The sequence below is a fragment of the Excalfactoria chinensis genome, chromosome 1 (assembly GCF_039878825.1).
Source record: "Excalfactoria chinensis isolate bCotChi1 chromosome 1, bCotChi1.hap2, whole genome shotgun sequence".
Taxonomy (NCBI): Eukaryota; Metazoa; Chordata; class Aves; order Galliformes; family Phasianidae; genus Excalfactoria; species Excalfactoria chinensis.
In genome coordinates this window covers 20,407,433-20,433,472 of record NC_092825.1, presented here as the reverse complement: position 1 = coordinate 20,433,472, position 26,040 = coordinate 20,407,433, and the positions used below count along the sequence as shown (strand labels likewise).

The 26,040-nt window shown below is 39.1% G+C and overlaps 1 protein-coding gene across 4 annotated transcripts; it reads right to left on the bottom strand.

Annotated features, from left to right (window-relative positions):
* Positions 1–356: 356 nt before the first annotated feature.
* On the bottom strand, positions 357–25,973 carry IQUB (IQ motif and ubiquitin domain containing). 4 transcript variants are annotated; one of them, XM_072343772.1, is made up of 10 exons: positions 25,612–25,973; positions 24,236–24,411; positions 23,827–23,982; positions 21,762–21,972; positions 17,942–18,117; positions 14,355–14,525; positions 12,776–12,952; positions 11,892–12,140; positions 3,829–4,014; positions 357–1,779 (listed from the first exon to the last, which is right to left on the bottom strand). In XM_072343772.1, exons 1-10 carry the CDS (start codon positions 25,727–25,729, stop codon positions 1,654–1,656), a joined length of 1,746 nt encoding a protein of 581 aa, XP_072199873.1. In that variant the 5' UTR covers positions 25,730–25,973; the 3' UTR covers positions 357–1,653. The 4 variants fall into 4 exon arrangements, with proteins under 4 accessions (XP_072199873.1, XP_072199879.1, XP_072199897.1 ...); XM_072343778.1 differs by having other exon boundaries at positions 1,486–1,779; positions 3,829–4,011; positions 25,612–25,966; XM_072343796.1 differs by lacking the exon at positions 12,776–12,952 and having other exon boundaries at positions 1,486–1,779; positions 25,612–25,966.
* Positions 25,974–26,040: the final 67 nt, after the last annotated feature.

The window sequence follows — 26,040 nt, the reverse complement described above, 5'->3', positions numbered from 1 at the left end:
AGGGATTTCAGAAGCTTTTTGAAATCTAGAACATGACTATCAAAATTAAGGCAGGTGTGCACAGCAAAAGAGACGGCAGGCTTCACTGAAAGAAAGCAGCTCTCAACTGGATAGGAGTGTAAATTTCTTTTTTTGAGTTGAGGATAGTCAAACACTGGACCAGACTGATACTAGAAGTTGTGCATTCTCCATCTATGAACACTCTGAAGATAGGAATGGATAAAACCCTAAGCAATTCATAGAATCAATAGAATGACTTGGGTTGGAAGGCACCTTAAAGACCATCTGGTACCATCTCTCCTGCCATGGGCAGAGTTACCATCCAACAGCTCAGGCTGCCCAGGTCCCCATCCAACCTGGTCTTGAGCGCATCCAGGGATGGGGTATCCACAGCTTCTCTGGGCAGCTGTGCCAGCATCTCACCACGCCCTGAGTAAAAAGTTTCTTCCTAATACATTATCTAAATCTCTCCTCTTGTAGTTTAGAAATGCTCCCTCTTGCCCTATCACTACCTGCTTATGTAAAAAGTTGATCTCCTTCCTGTCAGTAAGCTCATTTTAAGTACTGGAAGGCTGAAATGAGGTCTAACAGTTCCACATCTTTTTATAAGGGCATGTAGTGATAGCATGATGGGAAATGGCTTTAAACTGGAAGAGGGTAGATTTAGACAGGAAGGAAGAAAGTAATTCTTTACTGTGAGGTGGTGAGACACTGGAACAGGCTGTCCAGTGAGGTTGCGGATGCCCCCTCCCTGGACGCATTCAAGGCCAGGCCAGAGGGGTCCCAGAGGGAGGTGTCTCTGCCTACAGCAGGGGTTTGAAACTAGATGATCTTAAAGAGGCCCCTTCCAACCCAAACCATTCTATGGTTCTATGAATGTACACCATAAAATATTTTCCTCTCTAACTATAATCAAACATAAACGTAACTGTGTAAGTTTAGGGAGGCAATTAACTTTTACTTTAAATAACACAAGCCTCTCAAAAAATAAACAAGTTCTGAACAGTCTGCACTGTGTATTTCCAAATGTTAAGCCTGATTCACAATAACTTCAAGATCTTGGATCCCGTAACTGTATGCTGGCAGTTCCATTATGACCAATCAGATGAGCCACAAAAGGATTGGAAACTTTTTTTACACCAATGTTTCCAAGACATAGTTGCTTTTTTTGGAAGAGAATATCGATTTTGTTTTTCAGTAGGTTATGATATGATAGGTTTTTGATGGGTTTTCTGCCTAATGCTTAAGACCAGAGAAATAAATTTCATGTATTTAGTATTACTTTTATAAGTAAAAGACAACAAAGTTTTAGCTTAATTACTTAATCACTAATATTACCTTGCAAACAAAATATTCCAAGTAACACAGTCATATGTAGCAAAACAGTCATGGCTCATGAATGTAAATAGCTCACTTACAATGATCTACCTTTTAAATAATGAGGTTATAAAGCACGTAAAGCAGTTACATTATTTTATACTCAGAATTTTATTTTGACCTGTATAATACAAATAAGATGTAGGCGAAACAACGTATTTCTTTAAAAGCAGAGGAATTGTATTAATAAATAATTCAGTGAACTTCTTTGACTTCTGCTATCTTAGCTGAAGAGTTATGTTTTCATATCAGTAGGAATATGATAGCTATTAAAAATTAACTTGCATTAGCTTGCTTGTCACTCCTGTGGAAAAGTGATGCCATCACTGGGATCTGAGCAAAGTACTTTTTTGCCCGGATATGCTTATGCTTTATTCCGTGAATAAATGATGCCTCATAAGCCTGAAAGGAAAGAAAATCCAAATCCTATTAAATACAATTAAAATATTCATCAGCAATATACTTGCTGCTTTCTATTTCTGACAACATAAATAGCAACTCTTTACTGAAGTAAACAATATAATGTATTTGTATCTAATAGAGAATGAAATAAAGCATTTTATAGTTCTATACTGCTACCTTATGGTGAAAATCACAAACCACTCCTGGTGAAATATTAATCAGCTGTTAGAAACAGAAAAACTTCTGGCAGTTATTTTTCCATCCGAGGTAAGTTTCATTTATTTCTTCTCAAGGAAGAAAATTTCAAAATGAGAAATGGTTAAATATCAGCACTTGTAATTAATATGTGAAATCTCCTTGGTAAGAATCAGAACGATTATTTACAGGTAACCATGGCAGCAAGCATTTCATTGTGTTTGAGTCAGCATATTTTCCTGATTTCTCACGTTCAGTCTTAGCTCAGAACATGATGTATATAGCCAGAATATTTAGCATAAACATTTTTTTTCAACTATCTCTGTAGTCATAGCTATGAATGACTACTACATAAAGTGCTTAAGAGGCCATTTTCTTTGTTTCGGTGAATGACAAACAGGGATTCAACTTACGGCATTTTAACTTTGCCTCATTTTCTCTTATTTCACAAACATTTTTTTGAAACAAAGCTTTGGCCATTACCACTGAAGAAAAGCAACTCCTCGCTGGCCCATTTCCATTTCTGCATCAAGAGCTAACTGAAAATAACATGCAGCTTTAAGGTAGACTTGTATATCTAATCTGCTGCTCTTCTGGCCTATCTCCCCCCTCCACTGAAACAGGAGACGTGGAGGCCTTTTCCTGTTAACCTTCTACTGCCCACTGTCAGTCATAACTAAGACATCAGAGTAGCTCAAAAGTTTTCATTTCTAACTTAGAATGAAAGCATTCTGAAAAGAACCATTAATTTTCCTATTCCAGAATCTATAATTACAAAGTGCAGACCAGCTTAGTACACATTTAATAACACATGAAATGCAAGACTTGTACTTTTCATCATAGATGAAGCTTGTTTACTTTCATTGTATGTGAGAAATGTAAAAATGCATCAACATCTCATGTAGTTTCAGTTTCATTATTTGGAATAAATCCAGTTACAGAGAAAGTATAAGGACAAATTAGAAAATATTTCTATTTCTTTTGTGTTAAAGTAATGAAATCTTTTTTACTAGAATTTATCACTCATATTAAAATCTCAAATTGAAGCTTTGGACCTAATCAAGTTAATAGCATCTCTGACAGCGACATTCCAGCCTTAAGAAGTTAAAGCAGGAAAGTGCATAAACAGAACATTTGCCTGCCATCATACCAGGAAGACAGATTTATGGATGCAATGGGGTATTATTAGATTCAGACTGCCTCAACAGCCTTGTGGCCTGGAAGTGAGGCAGAGGAGTTAATATAGGAATTTCCATTATTAAACTGATATTGACTTTAAAGGTAATGCTCATGTAAGCATGTGACTGATTGAAAACCCAAGCTGGGCATGCACAGAAAAGATATGGACAGCTGAATTCCCTTTACATTTTGAATTCCCTAATGTATTTTGCTCCCAAAACGAAACATTCATTGGGCGAGTCATTCATTTGCTCTGCCAATTTACTTCTTGGATAATCTCAAAATTTCCAAAATGAATATCATCTGCAGCCCATGCTAGATCAAAGGTACTGTCACAACATTTACAGTTAATCCCTAGTAGGTTTTTCATCTAAGCAGAAATGAGGGAGCATCGCAGGTACAGCACTGTTCTCATTAAGCAGCATTGCTGAGGCTACTAAGCTTCTTGCATTTCAGGTGGGAGAACCAAAGCAAGACAGTTAGGTATGTACTCCGCCAGCTGCCCTCTGGACTATACTCCCTTATCTATTTAATAGCACAAACATAATCATTTAAATAGTCACAGTGAGCCAATTTAAACACAAATGAGCGTAAGGACTTTGGCCAAACATCATTACTCACAGGATTCTACTAAAACAGTAGAGCTAGTGAAAAAAATAAGCCATCAGATATTACCTCCTGAAGGTTATGCAGCTTAAGATGTGCATCTGCTTCATCTTTAGTGAGGAGAATAGTGTTCCACGGAGACCACTCTTGCTGCTTATCCCATCTGACCATAACCAAATCATAGAGGTCACTGCAAGCACTAAGAGCTGACTGACAACCCCATATGTTCTCAATCATGTACTGCAGATGCTGCTGCTGAAATGGAAAACAAGAGTAAGAAAGGTGAAGCGTATTTCACTCTGCAGCAAAAACAGTAACCATTTAAGAGTCCAAATTTTTGAGTAAAATACTTCTACGCATGTCATACAATCACTTGGCTAATGAATATTTAGACTTGCGACTTCCTTTAGCAGGGTGTGGCAATTATTTAACTACTTTCTTACATCATTGTTAAAATGCTACATTCTTGCTTGGATTATTTCTGCCAAAGGCAATTTGCTCTCTTCCTTTGACATCCTAATTGCTTAAACGCTCTTATAAAGCTTCTTAGAACTTGTTTTCTTTCTCACGTGGCATGCTTTAACCTGTTGAGACTTCTTTGGTTGATGATAATAATCCACCCCTGTTATCCCCCATTCAAGTTCAGAATTACTGTTATTGAATAAATAATTTATTATACTACTAAATAATGTAAAGTTTACCTGTAATAAGAATAATCTGTCCTGAAAAATGTGGAAAATCACGACAATGAAAAGTCCTACCTGTGACAGACCTTAAATCATGGTCCACTCTGCTTTCTTGCTCTCACTCATACTAAGAGTTTACTGTGTTCATGATGCTGTTACTCATTTTACCAAATGTGATAACCTAAGACCAGGTAGTTATACTACAACATTAACAAGAGGTAATGGAAGGGCTGTGTGTAAAGGTTATCTGGTACAAAAAGGTCTTTAGGTATACTTTTCATGTTAATTTATATTGATCTTAATTTTTACTAGTCATCTGAAATTACTATGAACTTACAATTTGTTATTTTTAATCACATATAACAAAAACATTAATTAGGAGAGCAGTTGCCATTGAGCTCGGTGAGTTTTTCAGTCACCCTATGTTGATTCTTCTCTGTCTCAGTCACGGAAACATTATTAGAAGATCATTATCTACAGGAGCCTGTATTCAGCAAAATGTAAACAGGTTTTCCTCCAGCAAGACATTTGAAAAAGGCTCATTCCTCTAAGGCTCATTCCTCTAGGGAGAGATCATGACTTACTTAAATTAGTGTTTCCATGTTACTTACTAGATCCCTGACAAAATATGGACCAACACAACGCTTTAGTAAAATGAGGTCTCATGTATTCTCAACCACCTTGCTTCCAAAATCCAGGAACCCACCTAAAGTGTTGCCAGGAAAGATGTATGATAAAACTGGGGCTCAGAACATCCATTATAATAACTATATGTTTACTGGTTCCAAGAACATAAGACTGCTGCTACATCTGGTCTTAAATCTGGTTCTCCTTTATAAGCTTTCATTAATTGGTGTATATTTTCAGTATTTCCTCCTTTTCACAATGTTTTGAATAACATTTTGAATAACTGTATCTTCTTCAAAGAAGTCAGACATTTGTAAGTGAACATATTGCCACATACTGTTTTTTTTTATTATTACTGTTTTTTTTTGCTAAGCTGTAAATTTCAAATAATTGGCTAAAATCTACGTTGAAGTATATAAAACACCATCTAAAACAGGGCCACAACCTGACTCATCATTTTTCCTGGATCACGTTTTGTTTTTTTTCTGCCTGAAAAATAGACAAAAGACTGTTCTGTGTGAAAACTTACCTGGTTATGGGGAAAAGTTTGATTTAAGAGATGACTTCTGCACTTTGTTAAGGTAGATATGCATTTTGCTGTGAAAATTCACAATTGATATCACACGACACTCTGTCCCTCCCCCCCCAAGTAACTTGTTCTGCTCTCACAAGTAACAGAAAAGTCTTTCAACCGCCACCAGCTGGTAAGTTGGGAGCAAGTATCATAGAATACTTAGCAATCGAGACTGAGAAATGAGTGAAGGCAAAGAATGGATAAAGGAGTTCATCGTATCCATTAGTTCAAAGGAGCACTCCCATCAGGATGTTGTTCTTCAAGAAAAATCAAAGCCACGCTTTGTACTATTGATTTTAAGGAGAACAACATTTTAACTACGATGTTAAAAATTCCTCTGAAAGAAGAAAAGGCAACCTCAGGATTTGACACAATTGATGAACTAATTCATTTTGATACTAAAAGGCAGGTCTTTAGCTGCAGTGAACTGAATTTAGTAGAGCTTCCATAACACACCAACTGCTTTTTTGCCTTAGTAGCACTCCTGGTGTTCAGCCCAAGTATGGTTAGAATCAGCATGCAAGATACCTGAAGAAAAATTGTTTGTCACAAAAATCTTACATCTATCCACAGACAACACAATCAGAGCCTATTTTGGTACTGAGCTAGGCAATGAATCAAGTCAGAGCTGCTGCGAGACTTCTGGTTCTGACAGTCACTTCTGGATGAACAGCTGTTTTCTGAGTAGAAGTAGAGGACAGACAGTTGTTGGGAGGTGAATAAAAAAGAAAATAGCTCAGAAAAAAAAAGAAACGATTCAAGTAAATGTCAGAGAAAAAAAAAAAAGGAAATTAGTAGCTGAATATACAAATCTCGGCTGTTTAGATATCTATAGCTTGAAACAGAAGAACTTCTAATTCATTTGGCTAAAAGTGACAGGGTCAAACAACAGTCATTGTTCTTTTAGAGACTAAGCCAGTATCTTTAAGCTGCAGGATGGCCAAGGTAGTACCAGAGAATTTGGATCATATGATTCTGGAACAGGCTGCCCAGGGAGGTTGTGGATGTGTAATCGGGTTATCTAGATTTATCCGTGATAGAGGCTGCTGCCCCTAGAAGGGGAGAAATGAACAAAAACAACGGCAGCAATCTAAGGAAAGAAATTATTTTACTAAATACGAGACACAATATGATACAATATAACTACAACTACTATATCAAACAAGGCAGAGAAAAAAGAAAGAGAGAAAAAGAGTCCCGGAGAACCGGGGGCCTACTGCAATCTCTAGGCGACAGGCTGGAACGTTGCTGATAGAGCGAGACGGCAGGGATGGAGCGCTCCAAAGCGAAAGACAGGGCGAAAAGAGGGACGTTCCAGCCTGGGAGCGAGATTATATGTGTGTCCTCCTCCTCTGGTGATTCATCTCTGGCCGCGTTGTCCCCTGGGATATGTAGTTTCCTCCAAGGGCTGAGTACTCGGGATGCTGCCATTCCACAGATCTGGAGCATGAACCTTCCACACTTCCGCATACCCTCTGTTACACTTCCACATACCCTCTGTACACTTCCACATACCCTTTGTTACACTTCCACATACCCTCTGTTACACTTCCACATACCCTCTGTTACACTTCCACATACCCTCTGTTACACTTCCACATACCCTCTGTTACACTTTCTTATACCACCAAAACAGTTCATACCGCACATGATGTCATGATGTAGAATATTGACAGCACAAAACCATGACATTCCACCCCTTATTCTACATTATTACATCATGGTTACACAGATACATGGAATTACTGACTGCACTCCCCCAGCATCAATTTGCCCTGTGGTACACACTGAACATCCCCATCCTTCTGCATCACCCACCAGGTGCACCCAGGTCCCTGGGCAAAAACAGTTCCACGGACAGGTTTGCCATTTCCAGAGGCTGGAAGGACCCAAACAGCTTTTCCCAACATACTCTTCACATGCACAACAGGGACTTTATCTCCTTCTATGGTGTGTAGGGGACTAGATCGGCTAGGACCATCGCGATTGACAGATCCTCTAGTATTGACCAACCAAGTGGCTTCTGCCAGGTGCTTCTCCCAGTGCTTAAATGTTCCACCACCCATTGCTTTCAACATCGTTTTTAATAACCCATTATATCGTTCAATTTTACCAGAGGCTGGTGCATGGTAGGGAATATGATAAATCCATTCAATGCCGTGCTCTTTAGCCCAAGTATTTATAAGTGAATTTTTGAAATGTGTCCCATTATCAGATTCAATTCTTTCTGGGGTGCCATGCCGCCACAGGACTTGTTTCTCAAGACCCAATATGGTGTTTCGAGCGGTGGCATGGGGTACTGGATATGTTTCAAGCCACCCAGTGGTTGCCTCTACCATGGTAAGCACATAGCATTTACCACTGCGAGATCGTGGCAAGGTGATATAATCAACCTGCCACGCCTCCCCATATTTATACTTCTGCCATCGCCCTTCCTCCCAGAGAGGTTTCATCCTCTTGGCTTGTTTGATTATAGCACACGTTTCACAATCATGAATAATTTGCGCAATAGTGTCCATAGTTAAGTCCACCCCTCGGTCTCTGGCCCACTTATATGTTGCGTCTCTTCCTTGATGGCCCGAGGTCTCATGGGCCCATCGAGCTAGAAATAGTTCGCCCTTATTCTGCCAGTCCAAGTCAATTTGAGCCACCTCAATTCTGGCTGCTTGATCTACTTGGTGGTTATTTTGTTGTTCCTCTGTTGCTCGACTCTTGGGCACGTGGGCATCTACATGACGCACCTTTAGGGCCATATTCTTTGTTCGGGCAGCGATGTCCTTCCATAGTTCAGCGGCCCAAACAGGTTTACCCTTCCGCTGCCAGTTGTTTCGTTCCCATTGCTGCAGCCATCCCCATAAGGCATTGGCCACCATCCATGAGTCAGTATAGAGGTAAAGCACTGGCCATCTCTCCCGCTCAGCAATGTCTAGGGCCAGCTGGACAGCCTTTACCTCTGCGAATTGGCTCGATTCTCCTCTTCCTTCTGTGGCCTCTGCAACTTGTCGTGTAGGGCTCCACACAGCAGCCTTCCATCTGCGATGTTTCCCAACAAGGCGGCACGATCCATCAGTGAACAGGGCAAAATTCTTTTCGTTTTCCGGAAGTTCATTGTATGGTGGGGCCTCTTTGGCGCGTGACACCTCTTCTGCTGGTGATGTTCCAAACCTTTTACCTTCAGGCCAGTCCATGATCACCTCTAAAATTCCTGGACGATTGAGGTTCCCCATTCTTGCTCGATGTGTAATCAAGGTAATCCACTTGCTCCAGGTGACATCGGTAGCATGATGGGTGGAAGGAACCTCCCCTTTGAACATCCAGTTCAGCACTGGCAGTCGAGGTGCCAGGAGGAGTTGTGTTTCAGTTCCAACTACTTCGGAAGCAGCCCGAACCCCCTCATATGCGGCTAAGATCTCCTTCTCAGTTGGAGTGTAGCACTCTTCAGACCCCTTATATGCTCGACTCCAAAATCCCAGGGGTCGGCCTCGGGTCTCTCCTGAGGCTCTTTGCCACAAACTCCAAGTGGGACCTTTCTCTCCAGCAGCAGTGTAGAGGATGTTCTTTACATCCTGTCCCGTCCGTACTGGCCCCAAGGCCACGGCACGGGCTATCTCTTGTTTTATCTGCTCAAAAGCCTGCTGCTGCTCAGGGCCCCATGTGAAATTGTTCTTTTTCCGCGTTACGTGATAAAGGGGGCTTACAATGAGGCTGTAGTTTGGAACGTGCATCCTCCAAAAGCCCACCACACCCAGGAAAGACTGTGTCTCTTTCTTGTTAGTTGGTGGAGACATGGCAGTGATTTTGTCGATCACATCTGCTGGGATGTGACGACGTCCATCCTGCCACTTGATACCTAGGAACTGAATTTCCTGGGCAGGCCCTTTTACTTTGCTTCGCTTAATAGCAAAGCCGGCTTGTAGAAGAATGTGAATTATTTGCTTTCCTTTTGTAAAAACTTCCTCTGCTGTATTGCCCCACACAATAATGTCATCAATATACTGCAGGTGTTCGGGAGCACCACCTTGTTCCAGCACAGTTTGGACCAGTCCATGGCAAATGGTTGGACTGTGTTTCCACCCCTGGGGCAAACGGTTCCAAGTATACTGAATACCCCTCCAGGTGAAGGCAAACTGTGGCCTACATTCTGCAGCCAAAGGAATGGAGAAGAAGGCATTAGCAATGTCAATGGTGGCATACCATTTGGCTGCTTTTGACTCCAGCTCGTATTGGAGTTCCAACATGTCTGGCACAGCAGCACTCAGTGGAGGTGTTACCTCATTCAGGCCACGGTAGTCTACAGTTAGCCTCCATTCTCCACTGGCTTTACGCACTGGCCATATGGGGCTGTTAAAAGGGGAATGAGTTCTACTGATCACTCCCTGATTCTCCAGCTGACGAATCAAATCGTGAATGGGGAGCAAGGAATCCCTGTTAGTGCGGTACTGCCGTCTATGTACTGTCTTTATAGCAATTGGTACTTGCTGTTCTTTCACTCGTAGCAGCCCCACAACAGACGGGTCCTCTGACAGGCCAGGCAAAACAGACAGCTGCTTAATATTGTCTGTATCTACAGCAGCTATTCCAAAGGCCCATCGATAGCCCTTAGGATCCTTGAAATGCCCCCTTTTGAGGTAATCAATACCCAGTATACATGGAGCCCCTGGACCAGTCACAATAGGATGTTTCTGCCAGTCTTTACCAGTGAGACTTATTTCGGCTTCTAACACAGTCAACTCTTGAGAGCCCCCAGTCACTCCAGAAATATGGATTGGTTCTGTCCCTTCATGACTGGAGGGCATTAGAGTGCACTGTGCGCCAGTATCCACCAGTGCCTTATATTCCTGTGGTTCCGATGTGTCAGGCCATCGAATCCACACAGTCCAATAAATTCTATTATCCCTGTCCCTCCCCTGACTGAGGGTAGGGCCCCTCTATTGGTTACCTGTGATAACCGGAGCAGCTCTACTGGTGGTTGGTCTATTCTGTAGTTCTCTCACCCGTGCTCGCAGTACAGAAGTAGGCTGGTTATGCCACTTCCTCATGTCCTCTCCACAGTCACGTAGGTAGCGCCACATGGAAACACGTGGTGGAATTGTACTGTTATTCCTTGCTCGAGCTGGGAAGCGTGTGCGTCTAATTGCCGAGACTTCTGATCTTACAGGTGAGGAGTAGTGTTCATCACCTTTAATTAGTTTGATCAGTTCCTTTAATAGACTTCCTTGATCGTTCTGATCTTCATTGGACACTGCTGATACCTGTATGGGTTTGTCACGATTGGTCAATGGAAATAGTTTCTCGTGCATCTCATCCAGCCGGTCTTTTACTTGTGAGATGGCAGAAATAGTGGCGGTGTACAGTGGGGACAACTGATGTTCGAAGTATTGAAGTGTCCTAATCAGTTCACTAACTTCGGGCCTTCTGTTGTGGTCCACATATTCTTTACACGTTGTTGCCAGTGATGACGCGTATTTCTCTGGTGCTGTACTTGTAAGTTTCTGCCATATGTCAGGATCGGTCTTCACATTCTCAGGATCACGTTCGTTTAAATTCGCAGGGTTGTACAACAGTTCCACCATGGCCATTTCCACATACCCTCTGTTACACTTTCTTATACCACCAAAACAGTTCATACCGCACATGATGTCATGATGTAGAATATTGACAGCACAAAACCATGACAGGATGCCCCATCCCTGGAGGTGTTCAAGGCCAGGTTGGATGGGGCCCTGGGCAACCTGATCTAGTAAATGTGGAAGTTTGGTGGCTCTGCTAGGCAGGGGGGTTGGAGCTTCATGATCCTTGTGGTCCCTTCCAACCCAGGTCAGTCTGTGATTCTGTTAGCTGGACATCCATTTCTTTTAATTTATTGCTTGTAACCACTTTCGAAAATACAGGTATACGTAAGGAGCTTAAGTGCTTTATCTTAATAGTATCACAGTATTGTGCGAGTTGGAAGGGACCTTAGAGATCATCGAGTCCAACTCCCGCGATTCGAGCCTTTTGTGTAGCGAAGTGGCACTTGTACCCCCTGCGCCACAGGGGGAATTCGAACCGCGGGCCTCCGGTGTTGCAAGCAGCAATTCTACCACTGCGCCACCAGGGCACATGTTCAGTACTGAACATCACATACCACAGGAAGATTTCATAGCTTTTAGCTCATTTCTCTTCCTGTCAGCTACATCCACAAAATAAAAATGATGATCAAAGCTGCCAGTTTCCATTATTAACAATTCTCGTTCAGACGTTACCTGAACTAAGAAAACAATTCTAGCATCATCCTGATAATCAGCTTCAGACTTTCTGAGATTTTCTAGAATAAGTCTGTACTTTAGAAATGATTCTCGTCGCCGAGCCTCATTATCAAGCTTGCAACACAAGTGACATCTGCCAATGGTGCGGGAATTAGCAGGAATAGGAAACTCAGTGGCTGGTAAGTAATTTTCACAACTGCGACAGAAGTGAACGTTTTTATAAAGCTTCAAGGGATCTGGTGGAACCTAAAAGATAAAATTAAAGAAAGAAGTTATTTTCTCACAACTTATCTTACTGTTACTTGTGTGTCACCCAGATTCTGGTAGGAACAGATTTTACAAATGTTTATGAAAATAATATTTAAAAGCCAGTAATTTATTTCAAAATACTCAATATGATTTTAAGCAGAAGACTTAAAAGAGGTGTCTACCACTATTTTTACTTTGTATCTGTTCCTGCTTTCCAGGAAGTAAATATTCTTCCTTTCTGGACTCATGGGGTACTGCCCTTCCTACAGTGGAAGAAAAAAAAACGCTTTCAAATCTTTCTATGGGTTCCCCACATGCTATTACCATTTACTGTTAACATTTTTAGGATGTGTACGGCCATTTCAAATGCTCACATTTCTCAGTTCATAGCTGGAGATCTTGGCTCGCTCTCCACTACCTGACAAACTGTTAAAAACATGTCTGTGCTTCCTAAATGACCGTATAAGTTTATTTGTGTGATATTTGTACACATTTTTACTTCTTGAGGAACACCCACAGCAATTCTACAGCAAAAGCTTATAGGAAGTAAAAGAGAATTCATGGATTTCAACTCCCCTTCTCTATCTTTAGTTTCAGAGCCATTAAGTCAGACTGCAGTCTAGAAATACTACCTTAAGTATCTTTGCAACTTCAGGGTTGAACTTCGGAATTTTAATAAACTGAAGAAATAGTGTACAAATTCTTTTCCTCAATCCTTCTAAGTTGCATTCTTTTACTTCTCTTGACATAAGATCAACTTCCCTGTCAATCAGTTGTACTATTTCCTCTGTTAATTTACATTCATGTTCCTGATGGAAAACACAAAATTAAAAAGGAAAAGAAAACACAACAATAAAGAAGCAAACAAAATAGCTCTTAATGAAGATATGAAAGCAAATTATGGCTTCTATGTAATTCATCAGTCACAGCTCTGTATGTTCACAATAAAAGAACCCTTAGTGTCTTAAGAAAATAACCTCCAAGCACACTAATGTCAAAAGTTCAGGAAAGAAACAAGAATACATACAGATTTTGCTTTAATGAGCCTGTATATATACTGAAGCTGGGAAGAACTATAAATCTGGAGGCACTAAAAAATTCTCAACATCTAAAATGAGGTTGAAAACTGTTCTGCTCCTCCAAAAGCCCCAAGAAGCGTCTCCGTAGGAAGCCTCCCTTGGCTCTGTGATAGGAAATGTACATACACTGGTAGAAAGGAAAGGGGAAAAGGAAGAAAAAATAGCCACACAAAATGCCTAAGAGACTTAGAACCATGCTTGAAATTAGTCCTTTCAGCGCTTCAGATACTTAGAGATACTCCAAAGATAGAAACGTAGGTGATTTAGGTCAGTGTTTCTTCCCCTGAAACATGAGTGCTAATCTGTAGAAATTCTAGGATTTGTTTACTACACAATACTGAATTGTATTGAGATGAACAGAAGTTCATAAATTAGCAATGCGCCCACTGTCATATTGACTTTAAATCAAATTCTGCCATGACCAAAAACCAAGAGCAGGACATTTGTTTCATTCAGTAAGAACCATGAAACAGCATTCTATTCTACCTCATTGTCAACGCTGTCATCTCAAAAGTACTTGAAAACTTAACTTGGTATTCTTTTTGTACATGAATATGAAAAAAAAGGAGAGAGAGATTAAAAGAAAGGCAGACAAGTTTTATTCCACTGGGAACACTGGCAGCAAGTAGCAGGGACACGGAGTGGAAGAGAAAAGAATATCAGTATTTGCCAGCCAGAGGAAGTGGCAACAAACCTACAGTGATGGCAAGATTCTAAACAGATATGTCAAGCAATTGAGAAAAACAGAAGTACAGTAATAGCCAGTAACATCTATGTCATGACTTTCACCAGGTTGTTAAGCTAAACTTTGTACTAAATTTGTATTATGTGTTAATACACACACACAAAAAAGACTAAAGCCATGGGGTTAAAATCTTAATGCATCTTGAAGAGAAATGTGTACATCACAAAGTGCAACATGAATTTTAAGTACACATGGAATACAAATCATTCTCGCATGCCAGTTGATAGACTAGACTTTCTCTTGCTGCCAGCTGATCTCCCTGGCACCTATTTGCTAGAAGAAGCATTGCTTATGTATCAACATAATTAAATCAGAGAATCATAAATGACTGCTGTCTTTTCAAAGTTCAGCTTAAATCCAAACGTAATTAGAAAAATAAAAACATACCTTCACTGTACCTCTGATCAGTAACAGCAGATCTCTTCTCTCATCGTTTGGGATGTCATTCATGCTCACACTGCGGTAGATTTCAAGTAGTTCTCTGGCACGGAGTGTGTATTGTGTGTCCATTTCAGTGATTTTTCCATCAAATGCTTTCCACCTCTTAGGCTGTGCACACTACAGAAACAATTTGTACGACTGAGCTATTATAAACTGATCACCAGCTGAACAAGTGTACAGTTGCATGAAGTTTCACCAGAACAAACTGGGACATGACTTTAATGATTGACAAGCATCAAACTCTAATTCTATTGCTGATACTTCTACAGTTCCTTTTCCACTAGAGCAAGCATTCAATTGCACACTTTGTTTAAAATCACAGTCATTAAATTTTGGAGTAAATTAATAGTAAATAATATTCTCCTACAAGGATATGCTCTACTTCTCTAAAACAAATTTACTGATGGTGGTGTTAGAATACATTTGCTCTGTATTTCATCTTGCAGTCATAAATCCCTCTACAGTATCAGTAAGATCAATGGGACTGTTGACTGTGTAAAGATCACAAATTTAAGCCCTCAAAGTCTGCTGCAGTACAGAACACCTCCAGGGAACTGCTCTATTTATGCTAGCTACACAGACATCTGTAGAAGGCATAGACTTTGGTAAACTAAACGACAAGAAGACTTTACAGATTATTGGATACTTGAGCTGGCTCCCTGCTTGCTAACTTAACCACATAACATATGCCTACTACTTCAGTTTCTCTTTGCATATATTTACCTTCTAAAGACAGTGAGAACTTATATGATATTGGTTGCACTACTTTGAAAAGTCCAAACACTGTTGTCTTTCTGCAGGTCTGGCTCTGAGGGCTAATTACCCATGGAGGTAGATATCTAAATCCAACAGAAATACAGCATCCTGAACCCTCTCCCATCCCTGCCCAACTCCACTCCCCGTCCTTAATCATACAGTGGGACAGTTATTTTGAACTTCATTCTCTGTGTTAATTAATCACTCTCACTGTATTTGAAACTTGAGTATTCACAAACATCCGTGAACTTCACTTAGTAATTTCAGTGGAAGTTAGCTTCAAAACACAACATGAAGCCTTCAGATACTTGAGCAGTTTAGTGGAGAACACCCCAGAAACTCTGTGATTGTTACTATGATCAAATATATAGGCCTTCTACGGTGATGTCATAAAAACAGCAAGAAAGACAGAGCATATGTGAACACAGTCTATATAGGGCTTTCCTCTGTTTAAAGTAAATTATCACATTATTAAAAATAGGTAAGCAGAAGAAAAACAAAGCAATTGAAAATGGAGTCCAATACTGAATAACATTTGACTATGTTATTGATGGGGATGGAACTATAATTAAACTGCTGTTTATCAACAGTAACAATCCAGAGCAGAAACTGATTACAAAACACAAGAGCAGAACAGGAACTACTGAAAATAAAACTCTTAGCTCCTTCATTAAATCTTTGAACTTATGCAGAATTAGAAAGAAGTCATTTTCTGTCTTAAAAAAGGAGTACTCCACCATATCTCCATTCCTTTCCTACGCTAACACTGCACATTACCAGAAATGCTTACAAAAAGAAAAAGAAAGGAAACAAGCAAACAACCAGCAGTGTAGGAGAAGTATCATGCTGCAGCTTTATCGCACAGCAGATAAGCAACAATCTGTTTTCCACGGGGTACTTGAATTCATTACCTTCATTTGGTCCTCCTAATGAAACCACTCTTTCTAAGACAGAAGGGCCATTTGCTTACACTATGAGCACAATGAGTCAATGAGCACAACTTTGCCTAGGAAAGGGTTATTAAAGCTGGGCTCCTCTCATCAGTCTACGCAGCCCACATATGAGCCAGCAGCCTCACTATTCCACGCTGAATACAACCTGCAATGCTGGCCAACTATCTTATGATCACATTTACATTATTCAGCTCAAGACATGATACCTGTAAATTCTGTCATTTCTTCCTCACTACTTCATCAGAACTGAGCATTACGTAAAATAAATTTAAACAAAGAAGAAAGTCAACAACTTTCTATTGAAAACAAACCAACAGAAGCCTCATCATTACAAACAGTATTTCCAGGGTTTCAGAAGAACTCCAAGTTAATAAATATATTTACTTTAAACTGTTCCAAGCTTCTTTTTCTGAGATGACAGAAGAACGTCAAATAGTAGAAGCAAATATTTAACAACGAAATGATTTATAGTTTTGGTATCATTTCCAAATATTTAGTTTCCTGGCATTTTTCACTCCTAAAGGCAGTAATAGAGAATTCAATCACATCACAGCAATAAACCTCGTAACAGTTCCACCAATATTTCAGATAAGCAATTTATATTCATGATGAAGAAAGATGATCTATTTTACCAAATCAGTTTTTCTGAACCTGTTCCCGTGCATCAATAATAAAAACAATGAACTTTCCTTTGTACAAAAGAGTCACTTTGAGAACTAAGCAGCCCCAGTTAAAAACAAAAAACAAACAACTTCAGTATTTTAAACCTCTTGCTGTTGCAGTGTATTTTTTCACAGTTATTTCACAACTCTGAATGCAGACAACAAAAATCTTTCTTAAGAGATGGACTGCTGAGACATTGCTTTAACTTGAAAGGACTTCTCATTGTATTTTACATCGAAGAGCCATTGAATCTAATGTCACTAAACTGTCTTTATGGGAATGAACTGAATGAATTCTTTGTCTTTGTTTTTAATAAGCTTTATTCTCAAGATAATACAAAATTAAACTCTCATGTAAAATTTGTTGTTCAACTAAGAGCAGTCAATTAATCACTGAGATCAATACAATTCAATTAAAGCTCTTCTGGGTTTCTATCCTGTACATGATCACTGAACAAATACTTCCTTTAAAGTCAGAAATTATGACCTAGGAACAAAGGCCTATGCTGAATGCAGAAATGAACAATAAATCTAGATTCCACAGGATAACTTTTTTGAGGGAAGATAAAAGAAAATAGAATTAATTCTCTGAGGTTTAAGATTAATTTCATAAATAATAAATACATGCTTAACATTTGTGTTTAACTGCAATAGCAAACATTTCACTCTAGAAAGCAATGAACAAAGACAGCCGAGGGAAGGTCACCTAGTCATTACTTTCATTTAGAGAAACAGAATGATTTTGGAAAGAGAAGCTTATAGGCAGATTTCTAAAGATCACAGTTTCATGCTTGAATTACTACAGCATTCTAATTCACAGAATACAAAATACAGAATCATTTGCAATGTTGTTATGTTTCATAACCTCAAATTAGCCTTTCTGAATTCTGTCAGAATGATCTTAACAGGGCCATCAGAATTCCATCCTCGATGTGGGATGGTTAAAGGATAAAAAATTCATCCACTCGGTGCTAACTGTTTATATTATAGACACAAGTAGTTGTGTCTGTGGTAAATCTCAGTCTTAATGTTGCACTGCTTGACTTCTGATAATCAGACACAGAGCTACAAAAGTTACTTCTGGCAAGCAGTTTGCAGATGCCTTTTCTGTTCCTGTACTTTGGAACTTTCTTTATGTTCAGTCTAAAATTATTTCACTGACCTTATCCAGAAAGTGCAGTACTGCTTTTTGTTGATTGTCCTTGTCTGCATTTAGCTTGTGTCTCCCAATGGAAGCAATCAGCTCTGTCTCTTCTTCTAGGAGTCCACAAAGTGCTGCCTTTCTTTCAGCTCCACTAAGAGTTCTGTTAATCCGTTCCGTCTCCTCCTGCCTCCAACCTACAGATACAAATATTCCGGGTAGTTTTTTAGAAGATGCTTTCCAGTGAGATTCCTACTTTTGTGTTCAAGAAATAACATAATTATTTTCCTATCATAATAACAAGTTTTTGTATTAGCAAATCAATTATTATGCACAATACACATAAAAAACAGCACAGGAAATAATGCCAAGTATAAAGATGTTCTGAGAGTGCAAGTGTACATCGACTCCACACTGCCAGGAATTACTGCAAACTCAGAAATGGTTTAAGAGAAAAATCAGTGAGAATTCAGCTTCTCTGGAAGTGTGTGGTACAGTGATTGCTTTATGATTTTGCACCTAAAAATAACATTAGGAATCTCAAACTACTCCAAGCAATCTGAACACTTAGGATCTTTTTAACCAAACATTGGTCAAAGCTGTGAGAAAAGACACCATAAAGATCTCAACAGATTAAGAACAGAATCTTACTGTGGTCCTACTACTACTGTTTCTCCCTGCAGAAATGAGTGAAGTCCAAACAAGCCTGACTGATAATCAAGTTTAGTGCTTCAGGACTTAACAGTGAATACTGAGTGGTATCATCTTCTGCTACCAAAGGCAGACGGATGCACATTTGTAATTAGACAGTCATCATTTTACTCACCCTTTCCTCTTTGGCAGCAGAATCCTTCCAGTGGAAGGAAGTGATATACAAACATGCTGATGATAGCAGCGAGTAAATCAGGAGATGCTATAAAAACATCTGGCCTTCTGACTCAGGGGCAAATCACCCAACCACAGGTGGTACCTGCTGCACTTTGAAGTATAAGCCAAAAGACCTAAGGAATAACATGCAGAATTGTCTCTTGTAGCTTATTTTGCAGTACCCATTTCTTGAATATAACTGACATCCAGCCTGTATGCCCTTACAGAAATCCCTCAGTAAAATCACCATTTACGTAATATTGCTTTCCTTTGCATCCATCATAATAATTCCAGCCTATTTTGAAGAGTATGCTCCATTTCAAGGACATCCAAAGATTTTTGCAGGGAGTTCTGTGAGATCCAAAACTTCCACATCCCTTAATAATATCTCAAAGTTATTGTTTCAGAATATTTATGCAAAAGAAAAACAGTGTAAAGAAAACAATCCAATATGTGATGAACACCTGCTGGAAAAAAATAAAAAAGCCCATAACATCCTGTATCAGGTAAGATTAAAGGCAGGAGGAAGGACGGGAGGAAAGTTTCTTTTCTGCCTGTGGCTTCCTTATCTACAATGCCTTATGTTTTATATTTTAAAATATTGGATTCATTCCCTTAAGGCTTTGCAAGCTTTGGTATTAATGTGACAGCTGTCTGACAAGTTCTGAGTATCCAAAGATATATTTTTAAATAAAGCCATTTCAGCAAATAAAAGCTCCACGCAGAATTAATTTACATGAGGCTTTATGTGCCTGAAGGGGGCAGCAACTTCAAAGGTAGAGTTAATAAATACAATAAGCAACTTTGTACTTGCAGAAATGAAGGGCCTGTCAAACAGTTACCAGTACTCATCTACTAATTTGCCACATACATTTTATCAAGTCAGACATTCCTCTTAGATGACCTATTTTACCTATTTTACTCATATTTTTTATTCCAGTGTTTATAAAGCAAATTAAGTAGTTCATACTTGTTAAATAAATAAGGAATGCATCTGTATACTGACACACAGAATATTTAGATACATCTCATTTGCACCATACAGCCAACAGGCAAGTTTTTGTACCAAAAGGAATTGCTTCTCCTGGCTGACTCTGTAATAGTATCCCCATGTTGTGATCAGCAGCAATAACCTTCACAGATCTGTAGAGGACAATAACCTCATTCTATTACTGTCACAATGATTTAGCTTGCGTAGACTGTTGACACTGTCAGAATGTAAAAGTAGTTTCAGATGCAGGTAGGAAAAAAAAAGACTTCCTAGAACCACTAAGCTCTATTATAATAAAGAGCGTGACTGCAAGTCTCCAGAGAAGCAACAAGTCAACAATGGTAAACAAAGACCAGACAATATGATTGATAGTAGACAGTTATCTCCAGCAAAATGTTAAAAAGACATTTCAAATATCAGTGTTTAGTTTACTCTTTTATAGCTCTTGAAGAGGCAAATGCTTCTCAGATTTCCTCAATATGCAAAGTTGGACTTTTTTTATTGTTTCTGAATCCAACTATACAAAATTAGGCAAAAGAGCTGTATGTAACCACACATCTTAAATCTAAGAATATCAGGAAAAAAACCAGCGTGCTTATTCAAAACAACAAACCCCAGGATGATATAATTCCCCAAGTTTAAAAGCTTAAGATCGGAAGCAACTTTTACATTTGTCACGAAGAACAGTAATGTTTATGTCGTTTGTACATTTAGACAGAGCAGTTTGTTCAATGCCACACAATGTATGACAGGACTGAAAGATAAGTGGATAACTTGGGATTTCTTGAATCATGAGCTTAGGCTCTATGAATAACACATGCTGCCAAATTTATGCTCAGTTTACCATAGGAAAAATAGCTAGGATGGTTTAAGGTGGGTCTGGTAGCTTTGCAGTGAATCAGGAAATCCATTCCGTCAGTTCTGCTATAGGGACAGTAATGCAAAAACTGCCAAGGAGCTAAACCATAAGCAAGTACTTAAGCTCAGATAAAATGAGCTGTCCAAAGTGACAATGCAAGTATTTTGCTTAAAAGTGGTCGTTTTAAAAGAACTGTAGCAATGTTGGGGGTTTTTATAGGCCATCGCGTTGTTTTCCACTGTTTCATTTTTCCAAAAGGGCATATGTTAATTTTTTGTTACAGTTAGAAGATCATTCTTGTGCAAGATTTTAAGCCAATTATTTGCAGCATTCACCTTATTTTGCCAGGGAAGTTTACAACTGCTTGTTTGCAGACACCATCCCCTCTGCTAGGAGAAACATTTCATGATGCCCTTTAGGAGCTTACAAAAAATGTTCTTAAGATTTAATTTTCTTTTATTTTTCATTTAAGATTTTAAAAATATTTTAAGATATTTGTCAATTTTCGATTGCAGTTACAGCAGTTCTATGAACAAAATACATTAGAGAGGAGAAACAGCAGCAGAAAAGGGCATGGATGAAATGAAGAACCTCATTTCCCTTTCATAAAATTCTGGGTAAAATTTAATCCATTATGAAAATTAAATGGCAGATGATGGATTTTAATTGCAATTTCTTCAAGACATTATTTTCAGTGACTTCAATGCATCAGAACTAACTCGGTCTTTTGATCCTTAAAAGAAAACAATAGATGAATCTTGTTCTTCTCGTTGAACTATATCAGGTCATCTTGTTCCTCTAGCTGATCTTACATCATTACAGATGAATGGGAAAACAAACAAAAATGCCTCCCAAATAACACAACTACTAGCATTGTTTTATGGGCTAATTTGTTGTTGGTGGTTTTTTTTTTTGTTTTTTTTTTTCCTAAAAAAAGCTTCTAGAAATGTATAAAAGGCAAGAAAATCTTTTAAAATGAAATAAATTCCACTGCATAGAAGAAGGAAAAGGAGATGGAAAAGGAGATGATCCGAAAGGAAAAGAAACCTGCCAAAACCAGAAAACTCCTCAACTATGCTTTTTTTTATTGCTGACTTAAGAGTGCCCCCTTAAGAAAAACTTACATTCTAAAGCGTGGTAAAGCAGGTCGAAATCTTCTTTGGTTTTAGGGTTCAGTTTTCTCTCCTGCTCCATTCTCAGTTTGTCTTCCTTCTCTTTTTTCTTCCTTAACTCTTCCTGTGCTTCCCATGCCAGCCTTAATCTCTTTTTTTCCTTCAGATTTTCTACTATTTTCCTAGCATACCAACGACGGAAATTTTTCTGTAAGACTATTACCTACATATGATAAAAATGTCACAGAACCATCAATTTAAAACCAAACAGCACAGCATTTTGTTCTTAACCGTTATTTTTTTAGCGTTTTAACTACATCTTCTAAGATCTGTCTTAGACTAATTTAAATGCTTTACAAACAGTTACACACTATTAGCCTAAACACTAGCCTGCTTACTCTTTTAGTAGGGATACTAGGGAGCTAGCCTAGATATAACACAGTAGGAAGGACAATACACAGGCCTGAAGTTCTTCTGCCAGCTGAGTTAGCACCTGCACCAAACGCACTTGAGCCAGGTTAATTTAATGCCATTTTGAGTTTATTAAGCATAATTCAGTGCAGAAGGCCGCCAAACACAAAACCATGCTCACAGAGCTTAACAGCCTCTAGAGATATCTTAACCTAACACTTCCCTTGGATATGTCTCCAGTTAGTATTTCAATATAGAGCTACACTATGCTGTGCAAATCCACCAAACTGAATCAACAGCAAGCTGATGTCTCCACTGTGCTCTATTCCTTGACACGGATACACTCTAAAATAAAATCATTTAAAAGTGTTATATATCAACAATACAAAAATATTTCTGTGTTTTTCACGTACTGTGAAAAAAATACATACAGAAAACTAACCAATATGCAGGGTATTAAAACCTAAAGGCCAGTTTTAATTATAAGAAGCTGCTGTGAAGAGAGAAAGTATTTTTGAATATGTTTTCAAAGTGTTTGCTTTTGAAGTGAAAACCAAAGAAAATCATTCTGCAGTAACATTTATAGCAGCATCGCAGGTTACCTACAGATACGTTAAAGATTTCAGTGAGTAGCACTAATGATCACAGTAAAACTCACTCATAGTCCTGAGGAAACAGCTTCAGTTTCCATTTCTACAAGATGCTTGTTGCTGTCAGCTGGTGCTGACCAAATAAGAATTCCTTACAGAGAGTTTTAACAAGATTTAAAAGGCATCTTGTCAGCCACATTAATACAATGATCCCACTTAAATACTTAGGAAAACCAACTTTTTATCCAGTTAGTAAGACTCAGACTGCTTATTTTAAGCAATTAAATTGGGAATTTGGGCATTTACAAAGCAGCATCCAAGCTAACATGACAACAGGGAGTAAATAAGATAGATGTGCAGTCACTGAATAGATGGTTTGCAAAGAGAAGTTCAGGATGCCTAAAGAGACATCCTCTGTACAATGACTATCCAGCAGCTGTTGTCAGAATCAGCTACAGTGAGCATCTCAGTGCACCAAGAGACTCTGAACCAAAAAACCCAGAAGGCCACAGCATCCATTTAGTCTGTTCTTAAATAAATAAGTAAATACACACAGAAAAAATAAAATAAAATAAAATAAAATAAAATAAAATAAAATAAAATAAAATAAAATAAAATAAAATAAAATAAAATAAAATAAAATAAAATAAAATAAAATAAAACATAAAATCCAGAAGTTGAATGTAAATCACGTAAATCCTAATCCAGTATTCTAGCTATTATGTCATACATGGCATTAAGCATGTATTTCGGGTCCTTCTAAAAGAGATGAAGAGAATGCCAATGGCACAAGTCTATTTTAATACCTAACAGTATATGTAAAAGTTTAACTTAAAAAAGAAGCCAGTAAATTCCCAATGATTAATATTTAAGAAACTGTAAGGCCTCAAATGTTGCTGAAAACACCAATAGTGTAAATGTGCACACTCACATTTATCCTATATCAGAAAAATATGGAAATGTGAACATTTTAAAGTTCACTGTTAAAAATCACACTTTGAACACTCACTAAATATTCAGATAACCTTTTTGCTACTTTTCTTTGCAGACACAGCTGCAAACCTATGAGAACTTACTGCTTCAAGTCTACGCTTGTGGTATTCCTCTGCTGTAAAGTACTTTCCAGGGGTTATTAGTTTGTCAGTCAAGTTTGACACATACACGCCCCTTTTAGTCATCTGGGTTGAAGTTGGATTTGTTGTTTGTTGATATCTATTTCTTTCTAAAGCTGTCTAGAAAAAAAACACACGTCAAATTGTCAGACAATAAGCAGATTGCTTTCTCATTACAAGAAGTAAAGAACAAAAAATTAGCTATTTATAAACCCAAATCACAACACTCATTATATAAATCCATTAAATATATTTAATTGCATACTTACTGTTGACTTATTTTCTTTCTCATTCCTACTTGAAATAATTGTGTCAACATTCTGTTGTTTGGCAAAATAAAATGTATCTTAAAAAGACACTATTGGACCATTACCTGTGTTTCTCTACAAAATAGTGTAGTTCCTTTTTCAGGTCTTTTTTTGGGTACCGTTTGTGACCCTGCATTATGAAATTCCACTCCCGTTACTCTGTTCTTAAATCCACCCAGAAACGGTTTACGAAATGTAGGTCTTTCAATTTTCACAGCTACGTCGTGGAATGAATCGGAACCTGTTAAAATGGAAGTTACAGGATAGAAATATTGTTTCTTTTGATAACAGAGTGATCTTTAAGAGAGATCTAACACAGAACTGTCATCACATAAAAAATTCATTCATATCCAGTTAGAAAAGATACAGTAAATAAATATCTTTATTTGCAAACAGAGTTTTAAACCAAAGTTACCCACATACACAGTGAACACGGAAAACCTTACCAAAGCCTGCTCCAACTTAGACCTAAGCATACAATGGCTGAATCTGTGTGGTTTTATTCCCACACAGCACTTGACTTTGTGGTGTTTATTCAAAGACTACATTCTGAACCAGATTTACTTAGCTTGATGCTCCAGAAATTAATCTGGTTTGATTTAGAGATACAACACGCCATCTGGCTTCAGTACAGTGCATTTCCCAGGAAGGGATGGCCAGCTACTTGAGAATAAGAGCATCTGAATGCAACTCAAGCAAGAGAAGGCAGCCAGCAACTCCATATCCTGAAGGGTCAGCCACTGTGCTTAGATATGGAACTGGATGTGCTCCTTCAGCTCTGAAGGCCTAAAGGAAGCGAGGCACTGAACTGAGAAGGGGAAGCAAGACAGGACACCCAAAAGAGAGAAAAACAAAGTGTAGGAAATGCTGGACTGTTTCAGGGACTGCAAGAGAAAGGCACAGAGGGTGACTGGTAAGTCACAGGAGACCTAGGAGGTAAAATAGTAAGGTGACTGCTGTGATCTAGTCTAAATTGATAGCAAATCCTGTTGTGTTTGAAATATGCATTGCCCATTTTAAAATACCTGTACTGTACAAAAGTCAGATGCATTTCTTGATACAAGGACCACTCGATATAACGTCATATTAATCCGTACATTGCTATCACAATATGATAAAAACAATACATCCATCATTTTGTCATTTAAGAATTTAAAAAGTCACCTCAGAACCTGCAAATGTAAACAGAACAAGAGTGCGGGGAGCACAGGAAGGCATAATGAGACTGAAGAAAAGAAACCCTTTAGAGCAGTAACATCCAACATGTCAACAACTTCTTTACCTGCCCCTGTTGAACTTGCCTCATTCTCTGACAGCGCTGCATTTTGAGATGTTTCTTCTTCCCTTTCTGAACTTCTTAATTCAGGTAAAGTATTTGTAACCGCAACAGGTGATGCATTCACAGGTGACACACAGAATGGGCCCTCTGGCTCCAGCTTACCTTGGTTGCCATCTTCCATCACTTCATGAAGACCGAGTCCTTCTCCGGGCGGCTCCTGCAGAGCTGCCCCTTCCTGCTCCCAGGAGGCCGATAGCTTGCAGCCCTCATCTGCCTGCATGGCGCTGGCAGCGGGGCGAAGCAAGGCCCCACTGGACTGCTCTGTGCTACCGGCCTGCCTGGGCCCTGCAGGAGGCTGCTCTGCTGCCCGTGTTCCTGCTGGAGCGGCTAAGGGCCCGGTGCTGGGTACCGCTCAGCGCCGCCGGGCACTCCCCGCCTCGGTGCGATCTCCGCAGGGCTCTGGCAGGACCTCCCGTCCCGAGCGGCTCTCCATGGCGGCGCTGGCCGCGCCGGCAGCGCGTTGCGGTAGCCATGGCAACGCAGAGCGGGACTGGAGGAGCACTCGCGCATGCGCAGAGGGCGCGATGAGAC